The following is a 16952-nucleotide window of genomic DNA, read 5'->3' on the forward strand; positions in this document are numbered from 1 at the left end:
GCAGAGAAAGACGCCTGAGCTATTTTCAGTCAGGTCATCAGGGCAGAGAGTTGTGGGGACTCTGGCACCCACATGGGTAGGGGGGATTGTCTAAGGATTCCCACTAGTTCGGATCTTGAGAATTTTGTTTTGGCGAGTAGCGCCGCGGATGCCCTGAAAACGTATTAGAAGGTAGCTCTGCTTACGCGCTCGCGTTTATTTCTCTCAAGGAATCTAAAACTCAGCTGAGATTCGGAAAGAGCCCTTGGCAAAAAGGCTCGTTCAATCAGGTGCCCGCCTAACTCTCAGGCCCCAGTGCGTGGCAGCGATAGTGTCTGGCGCGGGCTGAGCGACCCTGATCTGGAGGAAGGCTGTGGGTGTACGCGGTGGACTTCGACAGTGCTGGCCTACGGGAAGGTGGGGAGAACACACTGAGAGGATCTAGGGGCAGAGGGTGATGACTAAGCTCGGAAACTGGGGAAGATATTGAGGGTATGGTGATCACCCAGAAAGGCGCCTGTGGCAGAGAGAGAGGGAAAGGATTTTTGGAAAGCATGGGGGCAAAGATCGGCGCCTGGTAGTGTGGTAGAGGGAGAGCCACCGACAAAGACTTCTCGGGCTTAGGTTTGGGGGTGAGCCGGACGGAAACATAGTCTTCAGTGCCGTTTGCTTCTTTCCACTTAATTCTAGCACTGAGAGGCTAGAAACAGGTGGGTCAAAAGCCACGCTCTCCCTAAGAAGGCTTGCTAGCTTCCCCAGGACCCTTCGTCCCACCCAGGGTTTGAGCCGTGTGTCCCTCCCTCTCCCCCACCTCCCCCGCTGGACTGAGCCAGCTCCGGACTAGATTTTTCACGGGATCGGACGGGTCTCCGAACCTGGGAAAAATTCACAACTCAAGCCCCTAACTCATGAGTGGTGGGGACCTGGGAGGAGCGAAGGAGATGACCTGGTTAGCTATCCCTCTCGCCCGCCCCCTCCTCGCGGGGGGCTGGGCCTCGCCTCCAGCCGAGCCAGAAAGGGTTAAAGGCGGCCGCAGGTGAGGTGGGCGGGGCCGCGGGATCCGAGGAAAAAGGAGCGGAGGGGTGAGGATGAAGGCAGAGAGCGCGGTGAGTCACGGGCGGAGCTGGCCTCGCTCGCTCGCTTACTCGCTCACCCGCGCCCGCCCGCCCTCCGCCCTCCCGCCGGCTCTCACCGCCTCCACCGCCGCCGATCACCCTGTCTGCTCCCGGCCCCGGCTTGCCCTCAGCTCCTGTCCCACGCCGCCGAGAGCCGGCCAGCGTGCAGGGCCCATGAGCACCGGTGTGTAGCGCGCCAGCCTGCGGTGCACGGAGCCCGAGCGCAGCCTCCAGGTAGGAGCCGGGGTCCCCGCGGCTAGGGGCGCGCTCTGCGGAGTTGCGAGGAGGGGGGGTGACCATCGGAACACACAACAGCTTGCGCTAGCCTCTTGAGGAGGGTGGTCCTGAAGGATCCGAGGGGCTGGGAAGCCCGGCGGAGGAAAAACCGGGAGGACAAGAGGGACTGGAGGGACCAAGGGAGTTTTGGAACTGGGGAAACTGGAGCAACTGGGGAAACCGGAGGATTGGAACATTGAAAACCTTGTTTGAAAGGAAGTCCCCACCGCCTAGGCACTGGGAATCGGGAGAGGCAGCCGATCCAATGAGACTCGCGGGCGTCTCAACCGTCTTTTTCCAATTGGGGAGCCTCTGCGCTCCCTCTTGCCTTTGCTTTCTTTCCGCACAACCTTGATAGCAGGTCATTGCACTCTAGGCCTGGGTTCGGGCTTTTTGTCCGGAGAGGCCCCTCTGCAGCCTGGGTCATTTTAGCCTTCCCACCCTACACCCCCCTTCCCAGACCCTGGGGCAGGTCTCAGGCGCCAAAAGCTATTAGGGTCCTAGGTCTCACTGCTCCCGCCCAACCCCTTCTGGGCTGCCCCGCCCCGGCCTGAGGCTCCTTTCCTGCTGCTTCGCCCTGTTCCTTTCTTGTGGTAAGGCAGCCGGAGCCTGAGTAGGCACCGGAGTCCTCCTCTTCTCTGCCTCTCCCAGACTATCAATGCTACCTCCCTGGTCCCAGAATCGCAAGGTGATGGTAGGGTCAGCTGAGCCCTGCTTGAGGAAGGCCCTAAATCATTGGTCTCCTCCACTCCGAGCCCCCCACACACAGGCAAGATCCCAAGTCTCTAGGAAGAGATGGAGAAAAGACTGGGACCTTCGGGTCACAGATTGATGGTTGGAGAAAGTAGTGAAGGTTTTAAGGTTTCATTCATTTATTTATAAACAGCGTCCCTTTGCGGAGCCCACGCTGGCCTTCTGTCTCAGTCTCCCGAGGGCTGGGATTATTCGCCCCACCGTGCTTAGCAGCTTCCCTCTTCTCTCCTTTCTCTCTGCCTCCCTCCTTCCCTCTCTCTCTTCTTTCTTCTGTTAAGTAGCCTAGGCTGGCCCAGAACTCTGCATTCTTCCAGTTCCACTTCCTGGGTGCTTAGATCGAAGACTTGCATCACCACACCCAGACCAGAGATCTTTGGGTTTCTCCTGGCCCTTAAGTTTCTGGTGTTTTAAGATAGAGAGCTGAGCCAGGCGTGGTGGCGCACGTCTTTAATCCCAGCACTTGGGAGGCAGAGGCAGTCGCATCTCTGTGAGTTCAAGGCCAGCCTGGTCTACAAAGGAGAGTTCCAGGACAGCTAGAGCTGTTACACAGAGAAAACCTGTCTCGAAAAACCAAAAAAGAAAAAAGAAAGAAAGAAAGAAAGAAAGAAAGAGAGCTGATTTACAGAGGCACTACACAGAGCACGTCTGTTGATTGAATGGTTAAATGAACAATGAACATTTTATTCATGTCACTGATCCAAATTCAGCTTTCTTTAACTAAGAGCAGGCTCAGGACAGTCGCTTTTAACACTTGGCTGGACTTTGGAGTCTTCTAAGGCCTTCTACTATTTCTCAGTACTTGCCCCTGAGTTCTGGGATGAGGGATATGGGCGTCTTTTAAAGTCTGGCACTGCGTCCCTTAAGGGAGCAGTGGTTATATTTTCGTGGGTCTCTCGCAAGCTCTTCTCTGTGTGGTCCCACCGCTCCCCAGTTTCGTGTGGAGGGAAAGGGGTGGGAGGTGAGAGTGAGGGGCTTTGGTGAGCAAAACCAACCAAGCCAGGCAGGGAGCATTGGAGTGCGTAGCGAGATTAAATGCTTGTCCAGCGGGTCTGTGGGTTGGCTCTGGCAAAAAGCTCAGCACCTGTTCTCGCCTCTCCGTAAGGCAAATCACCTCGAACAATTAGAAGCAGACATATCTTATCCTACCTTACTCCCTCTGTGTCTTGAGTTACCCTAGGACTAAGCCCAATCTAGATCGTCCGTTTAGGTTGGCAGCAGGGGGAAATGCCCAGGCAGCTGTCTAGAGATGGTTCTGGCAGCATTGATGGACTGGCCCAACTCCGGGATGAGCTGAGTCCTAAGGGCGGGGTCACTTAGAGGAAAAAGGCCACCTTGTGCCCAGACCTAGACTTTCACATTCTCATTCCTTCCCAGCTTTCCCAAGCTCTAACTGATTCGTAGTCTCCACCCAAAGACACGCCCCTCTTTTCCTCCCAGGGGCTGGGAAGGAGCACTTTGCTGGGAAAGGATCTGGGTTAGAAAGGAAAGTAAGCGGGTTACTTTCCTCACTTCTCATCTTTGTCTCCTGTAGGTCCCACCTGAGGTGCCCTTGACCGTCCCTGCCCTCACCCCACCCCGGATCCCGGCAATGCTAACCGCTGTCTGTGGCTCTCTGGGCAGCCAGCACACCGACGCGCCTCACGCATCACCGCCGCGCCTCGACCTGCAGCCTCTCCAGACGTATCAGGGTCACACGAGCCCGGAGGCCGGGGACTACCCCTCCCCGCTGCAGCCTGGAGAGCTGCAAAGCCTCCCACTGGGCCCGGAGGTAGACTTCTCACAGGGCTATGAGTTGCCTGGGGCCTCCTCGCGGGTAACCTGCGAGGACTTGGAAAGTGACAGTCCCTTGGCTCCGGGACCCTTTTCCAAGCTCTTGCAGCCGGACATGTCACACCATTACGAATCGTGGTTCCGGCCGACTCACCCAGGCACGGAGGATGGCTCCTGGTGGGACCTTCATCCCGGCACCAGCTGGATGGACCTCCCCCATACTCAGGGAGCGCTGACCTCACCAGGCCACCCTGGGGCGCTTCAGCCTGGTTTGGGAGGATACGTCGGAGACCACCAGCTCTGTGCTCCGCCGCCCCACCCGCACCCGCACCACCTCCTCCCAGCCGCTGGTGGGCAGCACCTCCTGGGGCCACCCGACGGGGCTAAGGCCTTGGAAGCAGCGGCGCCAGAGTCCCATGGGCTGGATTCCGGTCTGGATGCGGCGGCCCGACCCAAAGGCTCCCGGCGGTCTGTGCCCCGCAGCTCAGGGCAGACCGTGTGTCGCTGCCCCAACTGCCTGGAGGCGGAGCGACTTGGGGCTCCGTGCGGGCCCGATGGGGGTAAGAAGAAGCATTTGCACAACTGCCACATCCCAGGCTGCGGGAAAGCATACGCCAAGACGTCGCATCTGAAGGCTCACCTGCGGTGGCACAGCGGCGACCGTCCCTTCGTGTGCAACTGGCTTTTCTGCGGCAAGCGCTTCACGCGCTCCGACGAGCTGCAGCGCCACCTTCAGACCCACACCGGGACCAAGAAGTTCCCCTGTGCAGTCTGCAGCCGAGTCTTCATGCGCAGCGACCACCTGGCCAAGCACATGAAAACCCACGAAGGCGCCAAAGAGGAGGCTGCGGTGGCGGCCCAAGGCGAGGCCAAGGCTGGTGGCGTGGTGGAGCCGCCGGGGGTGAAAGGCAAACGTGAGGCTGAAGGCAGCTCTGCGTCCTCCAACTGAGCCCCGGTGGATGTCGCACACCCTGCCGTCCTTTAGAGGGGGGCGGCCTGAGTAAGAGGGGAAGGTCGTTATTTATTGATGGTGAGGGGACAGGGAGAGGGGCACTAGCGGGGTTTTAGTCTCTGGGGCTGCATGGGAGACTGTTTGACTGTTTTAGACTTCCTGGAGCTGACCGTGCCCCTCGCGTCTTCCTTTTCTCACTATTTCACCCTCCCCTGAGTGGCTGGAGAATTGGGATGGAGCACTCCCACCATGTGGAGGGGTTCAGCTGGTAGAGGTGGCTCGTCCCAGGAGCTGGAGCTGAAGGGAGGCGAGACTGGCGTTGGGGGTAGCTGTCTGGACACGTCTTTAGCTCCTGGGAACCCGGACATAAAAGCACCTTGGAGCCGCCCTTCGGCCCTAGGTCCCTTTCATCCCCTGTCTAGTGCTTTCCCTCTAAAATTCCAGAGAGAGCAAGCGGAGATGAGGTGGGGGGGAGCCTGGGGTGGCTCCCCTAAAGGGGCTGTCTATGTAGCTTGGAGGGTGTTGCCATATAAAGAGCTTCCTTCAGTGAATTCCTTAGAAACCCTTCCAGGTTCAGACCGATAGAGCCAGGAAGGGCACACCTTCGCAGCCAGAGAGCTGTGAGGGGGAGCCCAGAGCTAGAATGGGGAAGTGGGACCCGGCAGAGACGAAGGCTTCTTACAAATGGAAGGGGTTTGGCAGCACTGCAGGACCAAACTGCTTCTTCCCCTTTCAGCTCCAATTTAACCCTTAACTCAGAAATCGAATTCAGCAGTTCACACTCTCCATCCTTTTCCATCTAGGTCGCTTCCTAAAGTCAACCACCACCTCTAGGGTTGACATAGACACCCTCATCCCCACTCCAAGGCCGCGCCCCCCCCCCCATCCTTTGCTTTCCCTTTAGCCATGGAAGGGAGAGGTACCCTTCAGCTCTTTGGGGTTGTCCTAGCAGAGGGACTACAGTGGAAGGCGCTGCCCCTGCCCGGACTCCCCTCCCGGTCTCTTTAACCTTGCCGCTTCCATGTCTCCCCCTCCCCCACTTACCCGCCCCCTCCCCCCTCCCCCCCCCCGCCGTTGCTATGGAATCCTTCCTCTTCATCCCCAGGGAAACAGCTCCTTCCATGAGAAGAAGAATCCACTGGAAGAGATTCTAGGGCGCTGCCTCTTTTTTCCCCCTCTTTAGATGCTAGAGATATAATTTGGGGTTTGATCAGAGGGTGGGGAGGGTAGACTTCTGCCTGGCAGACCACAGGGCCCCGGGGCTGGGGGCGCTCTCAGGTTTGAGGAAGAGGCCTTGAGTCTCTCCATCCTCTCTCCCCTCCCCTCTTCTCTCCACCCTCTGCAGGGAATAGCTGTGTGTTGATTTTTAAGTTATAAGCAAAGGGTATTTTATTTAATAATTAGGGCATAAGAGAGAGAGTGTGTGTGTGTGTGTGTGTGTGTGTGTGTGTGTATGTGTGTATGTGTGTGTGTTGTCATCTGTGTACCTGTATGTATGTATGTGTTTCTCTACTGAGCCTGGGGGTCTTCTGAGACCCCATCTTGTTCACCCCATCCAAGGTCTGGGGCCTAGACTCACAGCATCTCTTCCTCCATTGAGGATGCTGCAGGCCAGTCCAAGGCCTGGGAAATGTATGGGAAGTAGGGGCTGGGATCTGGGTAGGAATTATATGTTTGTGTAGAAAGGCTTCCTCCTTAAAAGGGACAAGGTGACTCCCTGTGGGACTTAGGGGCCTGAGGTAGTTTAAGGATAAGGGTCTTGCTGTATTCTCCCTCTTTTCCCACCTCCTGTTGACCTGGCCAGAGGTCCCCCTTTCTTACAAAGAGGGTTTGCAGGCAAGAGCAAAGCTGGCCATGCCTGCAGGTTGCCTGGCTAGGTGTAGAGGGGGCAGAAAGGAGGGCGCCGTGGGTGTGGGGTGCTTTCTCCTCCACCCATCGAAACCAGCCACCTTCTCGCTGTGCTACCAAGACAGATGTTTCCAGTGACCATTCTTAGGGGAACTCCTATCTAGGTACTGTGGGGGGGGGGGGGGCGGCACGCGGATGCTCCTCCATATAGAGGCCTTGAACTCTTAAGGTCTGCAGGGGTGGGACTTGGGTAGGTTTTTGTCTGTCCGGCTCTTTTATCAATCTAGGTTTCTCAGCTGCCTGCCCTTCCAGGCAGCCCCCCTAGAGGAAAATGTAGGATTTTTTTTTCCCCTTTAACTGCTGTGAACCCACTTAGGGGGAAGGAGAGGGCAGAAACAGCCTGTGTTTTTTATGCAACAATAAAGTCATCAACCAACCACATTCTTGCTTTATTTGTCTTCCAGCACAGTCTCCCATATTGACTCGCGGTGCGGACTGGGTAGGGGGAATCCTTGGGCAAGCATCACCTCTATTCAACTGGCTGGGCCAGAGCTTGGGTCTAATATCCATCCTGAGGGCAGGATGAGGGGCTGGTGTTCATCTATGGAGAAGTTTTAAGATGTCGCCTTGCCTTACTCTAGGTATCAAGCCATCACAGCTAGCCTCTTTGCAGCCTCTCCCCAACCCCATGGGAGCGTGCATGTCAGCAGGTCCCTCTGGCTGTGAGCGAGGTGGGGGTGACTGACAGCGATTTCTTCACCCAGGATGATCCCTATCAGAGACAAGGCGATGAAAGGCAGCCAAGATATCTGATGGGCGTCTGCCCAGCTGGAAAGTATGAGGGAAAAGGCTGCTACTACGACTCAGAGCTAGAAACCTGCCAGGCTTGCGCAATCACAGGGTGCGCAGGCGCACCGCGCCCGCCCTCACCGGGCTAGCTTCAGACTTAGAGATGCCCCATCCGGCAGTTGGTACCTAGTTCATGTTTACCGAGTGAAAGCCTCATGACTCCAGAGGCCCAGTGCTTGGAAGGGGATAAGGGACCAAGTTTGCTTCTGTCTTTCTGTCCCTTATAGGACGGGCTCGGTCACTGTTCTTTCTCCGATGTGTTTTACTTTCTCCCCTCCAAATGTATTGGTTTTCCCTCATGGGATTACTATTCCCTTGGAACGCCCTAATCCAATTTCTCCAGCCAAATCTGGCCCTCATATTGGCCCATCCTATCAGAGAGACTTTGGGGCCTTGGAGTTTAAGGGAACCTTAGAAAGAGCCATCAGGATGATTTAGGAGCTGTGGAGAAAACCCGGCCTGGGGGGTGGGGACGATCATGTGACAATGCGCACACCCGTTTCCATCTGTTGCTGGATTTAGCATCGCAGAGCCGTGTTTACCTGTGACCTCTTGCCTGAGGCTCTCCTGCGGGCCACCTCTTTTGTCTTCCTGGTTCTGGGGGGAATTAGACCCCAGAAACCTGGTGCTTTCCCTCCTTTTCCTCCCCATATCTGCCCCCAGGGCCAGGAGGGCAGCTGTAGGGCCGGCTGGGCTTGTCTAGGCAGGGCCAGGGCCCTCCCTCCTCCCCTTGCAACTCCTCCAGCTGACCTGCATTCTTAGCAGGGGCCTTTGGTGGGGCTCTGATGCATGCTTGATCCTCTGCAATGCTGCCCGGCTGGCCTGGGCCCCCTGAAGGAAGCCAGGGTCACACCTCCTGACCCCTCAGAAGCGGCACCCCAGGAGGATCGTATTGTACTGGAGAGGCTAGGAGGGAAATCATCGTGTTTGGCTTGACCCTCTGGATGACCTCTCTGAGTCCTCTCCTAACCAGAGAAGTGCAGAGGAATATCTCTAGGGTGGGTGAATGAAGTCAAAAGCGGAAAATGCGACAGATGGCAGCCTGGGGTTTCACGGAGTCGGCACCCACCGCCTCCTCCTACTCTTCCAGCTCGTCCGTCTATCTCCTTCTCCTTTGGCCTATCTCGCCCTCTAGCGAACATCTGGGGAAGTGCAGGAGAGGAGCCTGCTTCTCCCGCCTCCTCCCCGCCCCGCCGCCCCGCCGCCCCCCGCCCCCCGCCCCCCTCAGGGTGCTTGGGAATGCCTGTGGTTAATAGGTACAGCCTCAGCTGAGGTTTGAGTGTAATGACATCCAATGGCAACTTCGCACCCTTCCTCCAAGTCGCACCGAAGCAGCTCCTTGTCCCCTTTAATTCTACACCGCCTTATGGATGAGCATACTAGCAATGCAGGTTTAAAAAGAATCTTAGCAGCCTGGTCTACAAAGCGAGTCTAGGACAGCCAAGGCTACACAGAGAAACCTTGTCTCAAAAAACCAAAAAAAAAAAAAAAAAAAAAGAATCTTAGAAACAAAATCCACCAGAGAACTGTTAGAACTAATCAAATAATAAAGTCACAGATCACAGGCAACAGGCAACAATAAGAAATGTTTCCTTACAAAAGTTTGAATGTTTTGCCTGCATGATGTATGTATGTCCACCACGAGTGTGCCCTTAGAGACTAAAAGAGGGGTGTCAACACCCTGAAACTGGAGCTACAGATGGCTGTAGTATTGAAAAGCAGAAAGAGCATCAGCTGCATCCTGATTGGAATCCCAAAGATTCAATCCCAGAAAAGTAGAATGAGCAGCAATAAGAGTAATTTGTGTTACTTACCTGTATTGTTTATTTTGGTTTTGGGTTTTATGGGGGGGGTTGTTTTGTTTTGGTTTTGGTTGTTGTTGTTGTTGTTTTTTTTTTTTTTTTTTTTTTTGACACAGAGTTTCTCTGTGTCACCCTGGCTGTCCTGGACTCACTTTGTAGACTAGGCTGGCCTGGAACTCACAATGATCTACCTGCCTCTGCCTCTGCCTCCCTAGTGCTGTGATCAAAGGTGGACGCCATCATGCCCAACTTATTTTGTTTTTCTAAATATTTATTTATTTATTTATTTTGGTTTTTTGAGACTCACTTTGTAAACCAGGCTGGCCTGGAACTCAGAACAATCCATCTACCTCTCCCTCCTGAGTGCTGGGATTAAAGGCGTGCACCACCACATCTGGCATCTAAAGATTTATTTTTATTTAGTAATTATCTGTACAAGGAGTAAGTGCACTTGAGGCCAGAAGAGGGCGATGAATCCTCTGGAGTTACAGGCTGCTGTGACCTACCTGGTCTAGGAGCTGGGAACCCAACTCTGGTCCTCTCTGCAAGAGCAGCAAGTGCTCTTAAGTAGTAAGCTGTCTCTCCAGCTCTTGAGCAATATTTCTAGCCAGGTGGTGGTGGCACATGTCTTTAGTCCCAGCACTTGGGAGGCAGAAGCAGACAGAGGTAGGTGGATCTCTGAGTTCCAGGCCCGTCTGGTCTATAGAGAGAGCTCAGGACAGCCAGGGATACAAAGTGAAACCCTGTTTTGAAACACACACACACACACACACACACACAGAGACAGAGTGAGAGAGAGAGGGAGAGAGAGAGAGAGAGAGAGAGAGAGAGAGAGAAGAGAGAGAGAGTTCTATATACTAACACCAAAATATTAAAAGGGGAAATCAGAAAGCAATGCTTTTTACAATATCCCACCCCCCTGGGGGGAAAAAAAGGACAAAGAAACCAAAGAGATGGAAACATCTTAACATCAAAAAACAATTTTTTAGGGAGTGGGTGGGTTTCAAGACAGAGTTTCTCTGAGTGTATCCCTGGTTGTGCTGCACTCACTCTGTAGACCAGGCTGGCTGAACTCACAGCCATCCACCTGCCTCTGGGATTAAAGGCGTGTGTCACCATGCCCGGTTGAAAAACAAATGTATTTTGACTCAAAAATTCCCTGGCATTGAACTCCCTATGTGATCAAAGATGCCCACACACTTTCTGGTCCTGGTCTTTCTGCCTCCTGGAGTTATAGGTGTTCTCCGCCACGCCCAGTTTATGTAACGCCTGGGTTGGAATCCAGGCCTCACGAGTGTTAGGTAAGCACTCTACCAGCTGAGCTACACCCCCAGGCCAGATACTGAAAACTTGATTAAAGAACGTGAAGAACACACGTGTGCGCACGCGCACACACACACACACACACACACACACACACACACGAGATTCTGTGTTTATTTATTGCAAAAATTAAGATGGTTGAGTATGGGGCTGGAGAGATAGCTTAGAGGTTAAGAGCACTGACTGGTCTTCCAGAGGTCCTGAGTTCGATTCCCAGCAACCACATGGTGGCTCACAACCATCTACAATGTGATCTAATGTTGTCTTCTGGCCTGCAGGTGTACATACAGAGCATTGTATACATAATAATAAATAAATAAAATATTTTTTAAAAGATGGTTGAGTACCATAGACTCCATGTAATCCCTAGAGGTCATAGGAGCCTAGGTGTATGTGATGCATTTTCTTCATTGTCGGCTGAGGACATGATTCATAGAGGAAAAGGGAACTGGAACCCGCAATATCTGAAGTCTGAATCCAGCTTCGTGCCACTGTATGTCCCTCTTAGCCCCAATTTCTCCTTTGCTATCTCTGTATGGAGAAGGTAGAAGTATCACATTTTTGCAATTGAAATTTCTAAATCTCAGTCTGGAGGTGGTGGCAAGCACGCCTTTAATCCCAGCACTCAGGAGGCAGAGGCAGGCGGATCGCTGTGAGTCTGAGACCAGCCTGGTCTACAAAGTGAGTCTAGGACAGTCAAGGCTAACACAGAGAAACGCTGTCTCGCAAAACCAAAATAAAATAAAAGATGGGGGAGTGTTGATCTTTAGTTTGCACAAACATGCACATACATGTTGATGTGTACACATCAATACATGGGTACAACACAAGCAATCTTCTAAAGTCAAAATTATAAAACATATATATTTGAAAACCCAACAAGGTGGACAGCCAGGAGCCAGGCGTGGTGGCGCACACCTTTAATCCCAGCACTTGGAGGCAGAGGTAGGCGGATCGCTGTGAGTTTGAGGCCAGCCTGGTCTACAAAGCAAGTCCAGGACAGCCAAGGCTACACAGAGAAACCTTGTGTCCAAAAAAAAAAAAAAAAAAAAAAAAAAAAAGATACTTAAGTATTTTATGTGTATAGATGTTTTGCCCTGTGTATGTGTCCCCACCGCTGCCTCTGGTGTCCATGGAGGCCGGAAGAGAGTTCCAGATTCTCTGAAACCGGAGTTACAGCCCGCCAGCTGTGAGCCTCTCTTCCAGCGCCGGGAATCAAGCCCAGGTCCTCCTCAAGAGCAGCCAGCGCTCTTGAACAGCGAGCCATCACTCTAGCACCTAAGAAAGCTCTTGTTTGCTTGTTTTGTTTTTTTGAGACAGCGTTTCTCTTTTGCAGCCCTAACTGTCCTGGAACTCATTCAGCAGGCCACGCTGGCCTTGAACTCACCTGCTGGACTAGTTCAGTAATTTTTTTCTTTTGTTTTGTTTTGTTTGTTTGTTTGTTTTTGGTTTTTTTCGAGACAGGGTTTCTCTGTGTAGCCTTGGCTGTCCTGGACTCACTTTGTAGACCAGGCTAGCCTCGAACTCACAGCGATCCACCTGCCTCTGCCTCCTGAGCGCTGGAATCAAAGGCGTGCGCCACCATTGCCCGGCAAAAGATTTTTTGTTTTGTTTTGTTTTGTTTTGTTTTGTTCCCGAGACGAGACAAGGTTTCTCTGTGTAATAGCCCTGGCTGTTTTGTTTTTACTTTTATGCCAGGTGGTGGCAGTGCACGTCTTTAATCCCAGCACTCAGATGAAAGAGGCCGGCAGATCCCTAAATTCGAGGCCGGCTGGGTCTACAGAGAGAGTTCCAGGGCCCCCAGAACTACAGAGAAACCCTGTGTCGGGGGGTGGGGTGGGGGGTGGGGGTGAGGGGGTGGGGGGAAATGGGGGCAGGAATACAGTAATTTACGATATCCCTACGCCTCCAGTGCCTCCAGTCTTGTGTCTGCGCAGTTTTACTGGAATTGAGTCTTTGAAATTCTAATCAGGGTGTAGGTAGCTAAACTTCTTCCTTAATCTCTGGACCCCCCAGCAGGGTTGCCAGTTTCATGAATACATTCTTTTCACTTGGGCTTCTTTTCCTCTTCAGCTCCACCTCCTCACAGAGCGCCCATCGGTAAAGTCTGAAAGGGAAGACGAGGTCACCTAGGCAGGATTTGAAAGGCCACTGCGCTCTAAGAAGCGGTGCCAGCTAGCGCGCACCCTTGTGGAAGACAGTGGCATTGCGGGCGTTGCTTTCCGCCCCGCCCCCCTCCCCCCCCCCCCCCCCCCCGGGGACAAAGGTCTTTCAGGTCACTTAGGAACCTGGGTCCCCGAGGAACAGATCAGAACTGAAGAGGAGGCAGTGGCGCCTGGAACCGAGTTGGAGGGTTTTGGAGGCAGAGGAGGTTAGAAGTGGAGGTACTGAGGACTTGGAAAGGGTCGGACGGAAGAGGAGGGCGGATGTGGGCATGCGCAGCGGCTTGGGAGCCTTGGAGCCGGCGGCGTTAGTGCCTAGAAACTATCCCAACAGCCTAGAAGGGCCAGGACCCTAAAGCGGACGCTCCTAACTTGCAGAGTCTTCACTGTCTGCCGAGTCCCAGGCAGGAGCGCGGTTAGCGCGCAACGCACTTTTGAATGTGTGCCCAGTGTTTCCGCACCAGAGCGTCCGGCATTGACCCTGTACGTCTCAGTTGTGCACACGTTGTGGCAGTGGCCAGGACTGTGGAGAGGCGGCACTGGAGGGACATAATCATCTCTCACTTCTTCGTAGATGGCCTCGTCGAGCCCTGTAGCCCCTTGCTCCTGCGACTGCTTTGTTTCTGTGCCCCCGGCCTCAGCCATCCCAGCTGTGATCTTCGCCAAGAACTCGGACCGCCCCCGAGAAGAAGTGCAGGAGGTGGTGTATATCCCCGCAGGCTCTCACACGCCCGGGAGCCGGCTCCAGGTGGGTTAGGACGCTGAAGGAGCTGGGAGGTCTTTATCCCCGAGACCTCCGTTTTCTTGCGCCTGGGACGCGGGGCAGATGCAGTGGAAAGAGTGTGGACTTCAAGTCCACCAACCTGGACCTTGAGTCTAGCTAGTTTCTGCTGAGTTTACTCGAGTGTGACCTTTCTCAAAGGCCGTTATATAAAGTGGCTGACAAAGTGCAGGGGGGGATGTGGGTTCTGTATGTTTGTTTGTTTGTTTTTTCCCTCCGGTGAATTCTTCTCTCCTTGCCTCCAGTGCACCTACATCGAGGTGGAGCAGGTGGAGAAGACACACGCTGTGATTCTGAGCCGCCCTGCCTGGCTGTGGGGAGCTGAGATGGGCGCCAATGAGTGTGGTGTCTGCATTGGCAATGAAGCGGTGTGGACCAAGGAACCTATCGGGGAAGGGGAAGCCCTGCTGGGTATGGATCTACTCAGGTACAGACCGGCTCTTCGTGCCCCGCCCCCACCCCTCTAACACCCAGGTCCGTTGGCCTTGCCCTTGTGGCCTCTTTAAGGAGGCTACAGTAAACTCTTCTGTCTTCCCGGTCTGATAAAGACCTCCCTTGGCCAAGAGTGGTTTGATTTTTTTTCTTTTTTCAGTACCTTTTTTCATTTTGTTTTTTGTTTGAGACAGGGTTTCTTTTTTGTAGTCCTGGCTGTCCTGGAACTTAATCTGTAAACCAGGCTGGCCTTGAACTCACGGAGATCCGCTTGTGTGCATGCCACCACACCAGGCTCAGCGCTGTTTTTGTCAACTGAAATATCTCACAGAGTTCAGGTTTATAGAAACTGATAAAGTGTGAGGCAGAGGAGAGGTTCAGGTACTTCTTCCTTGGAGACAGTGTTCCAGACCTTTCCATGGGACTCTCAGTTCAAAGCTTGCAAACCACTGGCATACTGTTTCTTCCATGTTTGTTTGTTTGGTTTGGTGTTGTATTTCAAGACAGGGTCTCTCAGTGTAGGCCTGACTGGCCTAGAATTTGCTGTGTAGACCAAGCTGGCCTTGACCTCACAGAGATCCACTTTCCTCTGCCTCCCAAGGACTGAGGTTAGAGGTGTTTCCCTCGGATCGTACAGTATGTGGCTGAGTCTGGAGATGAACTTCTGACCCTCCTGCCTCTACATTGGGATCCCAGGTCTGTGCCACCAGGCCTGGCCTGCATGACTGAAATGCCATCACTGCTGCTGGGTTTGCTGTGTGATGTGGGCTTTTCCTTCTTCTTTCTTTCTTTTTTTTGGGGGGGCGGGGCGGTTTGATGATGAGACAGGGTTTCTCAGTATAGTCTTGGCTGTCCTGGACTCACTTTGTAGACCAGGCTGGCCTCGAACTCACAGCGATCCACCTGCCTCTGCCTCCCGGGTGCTGAGATTAAAGACATGTGCCACCACAAGCCCGGCTTGTGATGTGGGCTTTTCATCCCTCTGGATCACCTCTGACCTCTGACCTCTGACCTCTCTGTCAGGCTGGCTTTGGAACGGAGCAGCACCGCCCAGGAGGCTGTACATGTGATTGCAGGCTTGCTGGAACGCTATGGGCAGGGAGGCAGCTGCCGGGAGGACCCTGTGCCGTTCTGCTACCACAACACCTTCCTACTGGCAGACCGGACGGAGGCCTGGGTGCTGGAGACAGCTGGGAGGCTGTGGGCTGCTCAGCGGATCCAGGGTAGGAGTCTAGCATAGAGGCTGCCTCCGAGAGGGAACCTAGACCTCTCCAGGTACTGATCTCTGCTGTGGAGGCTACTGTTTTTGCTCTCCCTGACAGTCTTGGGCAGTGGGAAATGATTGGTGGGTCAGGGAGGGACTTACTCTTGGGACACCTTGGGAGACTAGAAATGAACCCACTTAGGAACTAACTCTTCCTCTCCTGTGGCCAAATGCTCCCATGCTTCAGCCTGCCCCTTCCTCTGGGAAACCTTCCTGGATCTCCCTGCATGGTTAGGGAGTCATGCCCTATGACTTAGCCCTGGTTGATTGGTCTGGCTCATCACCATAGGCCCCTTGAGGGCAGGTTGTGCTTGTTAAAACAATCATCCAAGTTCCTCACCCAGGGCTTGGCGCGTAAGCGGGGTGCCCCCGCAACAGCTAAACAAGCCGCTCCTCTTTCCCAGCGGGTGCTCGGAACATTTCCAACCAGCTGAGCATTGGCACAGACATCTCAGCAGAACACCCAGAGCTCCGTAGCTACGCCAAGGCCCAGGGTTGGTGGACTGGGCGGGGCACCTTTGACTTCGCGGAGATCTTCTCCCTGACCCAGCAGCCTGTGCGCATGGAGGCTGCCAAGGCCCGCTTCCGGGCTGGGTGTGAGCTGCTGCAACAGCACCAAGGTCTGTGAGTGGTGGGCGGGAGGGCCACAGCACCCCAGCCGAGTCTCTCTCTCACGCCCATTTGCTGAGCCCTCCCCACTTCCTCCTTACAGGGAGCATCACACCAGAGGTGATAATGGGCATCCTCAGGAACAAGGAGAGCGGCATCTGCATGGACTCCGGAGGCTTCCGCACCACAGCCAGTATGGTGTCGGTCCTGCCCCAGGATCTCACAAAGCCCTGTGTCCACTTCCTCACTGCCACACCCGACCCATCCAGGTGAGGGACGAAGAGGGCATCCTGGTCAGGGGACATGATGGGACGTGCCCCTTGCTGCTGCATCAGTCCTTCAACCTGTGTCTCATTAGGTCAGTCTTCAAACCTTTCATCTTTGAAGTGGGGGTGTCCCAGGCCCCCCAGGTGCTGTCCCCCACTTTTGGAGCCCAGGACCCTGTTCGGATCCTCCCTAGATTCCAGACTCAGGTGGATCGCCGACACTTACTCTACCGTGGACACCAGGCAGCCCTGCGGTTGATGGAGAGTGACCAGGTAACCCTGGGGACTCTGCTGAGGGCAGGTAGGAAGCACTTTCTAGAAAGGGCCTGGGCCTGGAGACAATGGGTGGGACCTTCAGCTAGCTTTGGGCTTCTCCTGTCTGGGGAGGGGAGAGTCCACATTCCTCACCCCTGCTTTTCCCCTTAGGAGGAGGGACAGCGGCTCCGGCAGAAGCAGCAGAGCCTGGAGCAGGAAGGCCTGGAGGCTTTGAGAGGACTGCTTGCTGGAGACCAGACCTCACCTCCTCACGGGCTGGGCAGCCTCTTCCCAGCCTTTGTAGAGAGGGAGCATCAGGCCTATCCTTAAGTGATGCCGCACCTCTTGGCCCACTGGGTGCAGGGGCTCTGGGGCCAGCTGTCTGTCTTGAGCTGTGTGTGTGGAGGAGATGACAGGCATCTCCTCACACCACTCACCAAGGTTCTGAGTGGCTGGCACAGCCTTTGGCTTAAATAAATGTGTTTTATTTCCTTATTCTGGGAACTGGATCTCACG

At 54.3% G+C, this 16952-nt stretch overlaps 2 protein-coding genes across 5 annotated transcripts; both read left to right on the forward strand.

Annotated features, from left to right (window-relative positions):
* The first annotated feature begins 718 nt into the window (after positions 1-718).
* Positions 719-7134, forward strand: SP6 (Sp6 transcription factor). The gene is made up of 2 exons (XM_084749008.1): positions 719-1328; positions 3655-7134. The coding sequence occupies exon 2, from the start codon at positions 3712-3714 to the stop codon at positions 4840-4842; it is 1131 nt and encodes a 376-aa protein (XP_084605134.1). The 5' UTR covers positions 719-1328; positions 3655-3711; the 3' UTR covers positions 4843-7134.
* A 5781-nt stretch (positions 7135-12915) lies between these two features.
* SCRN2 (secernin 2) lies at positions 12916-16931 on the forward strand. 4 transcript variants are annotated; one of them, XM_084803095.1, is made up of 8 exons: positions 12916-13051; positions 13404-13577; positions 13856-14037; positions 15066-15265; positions 15711-15926; positions 16019-16184; positions 16274-16454; positions 16608-16931. In XM_084803095.1, exons 2-8 carry the CDS (start codon positions 13404-13406, stop codon positions 16764-16766), a joined length of 1278 nt encoding a protein of 425 aa, XP_084659221.1. In that variant the 5' UTR covers positions 12916-13051; the 3' UTR covers positions 16767-16931. The 4 variants fall into 4 exon arrangements, with proteins under 4 accessions (XP_084659221.1, XP_084659222.1, XP_084659220.1 ...); XM_084803096.1 differs by having other exon boundaries at positions 12916-13038; XM_084803094.1 differs by lacking the exon at positions 12916-13051 and adding an exon at positions 13061-13312 and having other exon boundaries at positions 16611-16931.
* Positions 16932-16952: the final 21 nt, after the last annotated feature.

Source organism: Acomys minous (genome assembly GCF_964271855.1).
Source record: "Acomys minous genome assembly, chromosome: 12".
NCBI lineage: Eukaryota > Metazoa > Chordata > Mammalia > Rodentia > Muridae > Acomys > Acomys minous.

Coding starts and splice junctions, on each gene's coding strand:
- SP6 (XM_084749008.1), top strand. CDS start 3,712: ATGCTAACCGCTGTCTGTGGCTCTCTGGGCAGCCAGCACACCGACGCG.
- SCRN2 (XM_084803093.1), top strand. CDS start 13,268: ATGTGTGCCCAGTGTTTCCGCACCAGAGCGTCCGGCATTGACCCT. Junction 13,578..13,855: donor CGCCCGGGAGCCGGCTCCAG/GTGGGTTAGGAC, acceptor CCTTGCCTCCAG/TGCACCTACATCGAGGTGGA. Junction 15,927..16,018: donor GCTGCTGCAACAGCACCAAG/GTCTGTGAGTGG, acceptor TCCTCCTTACAG/GGAGCATCACACCAGAGGTG.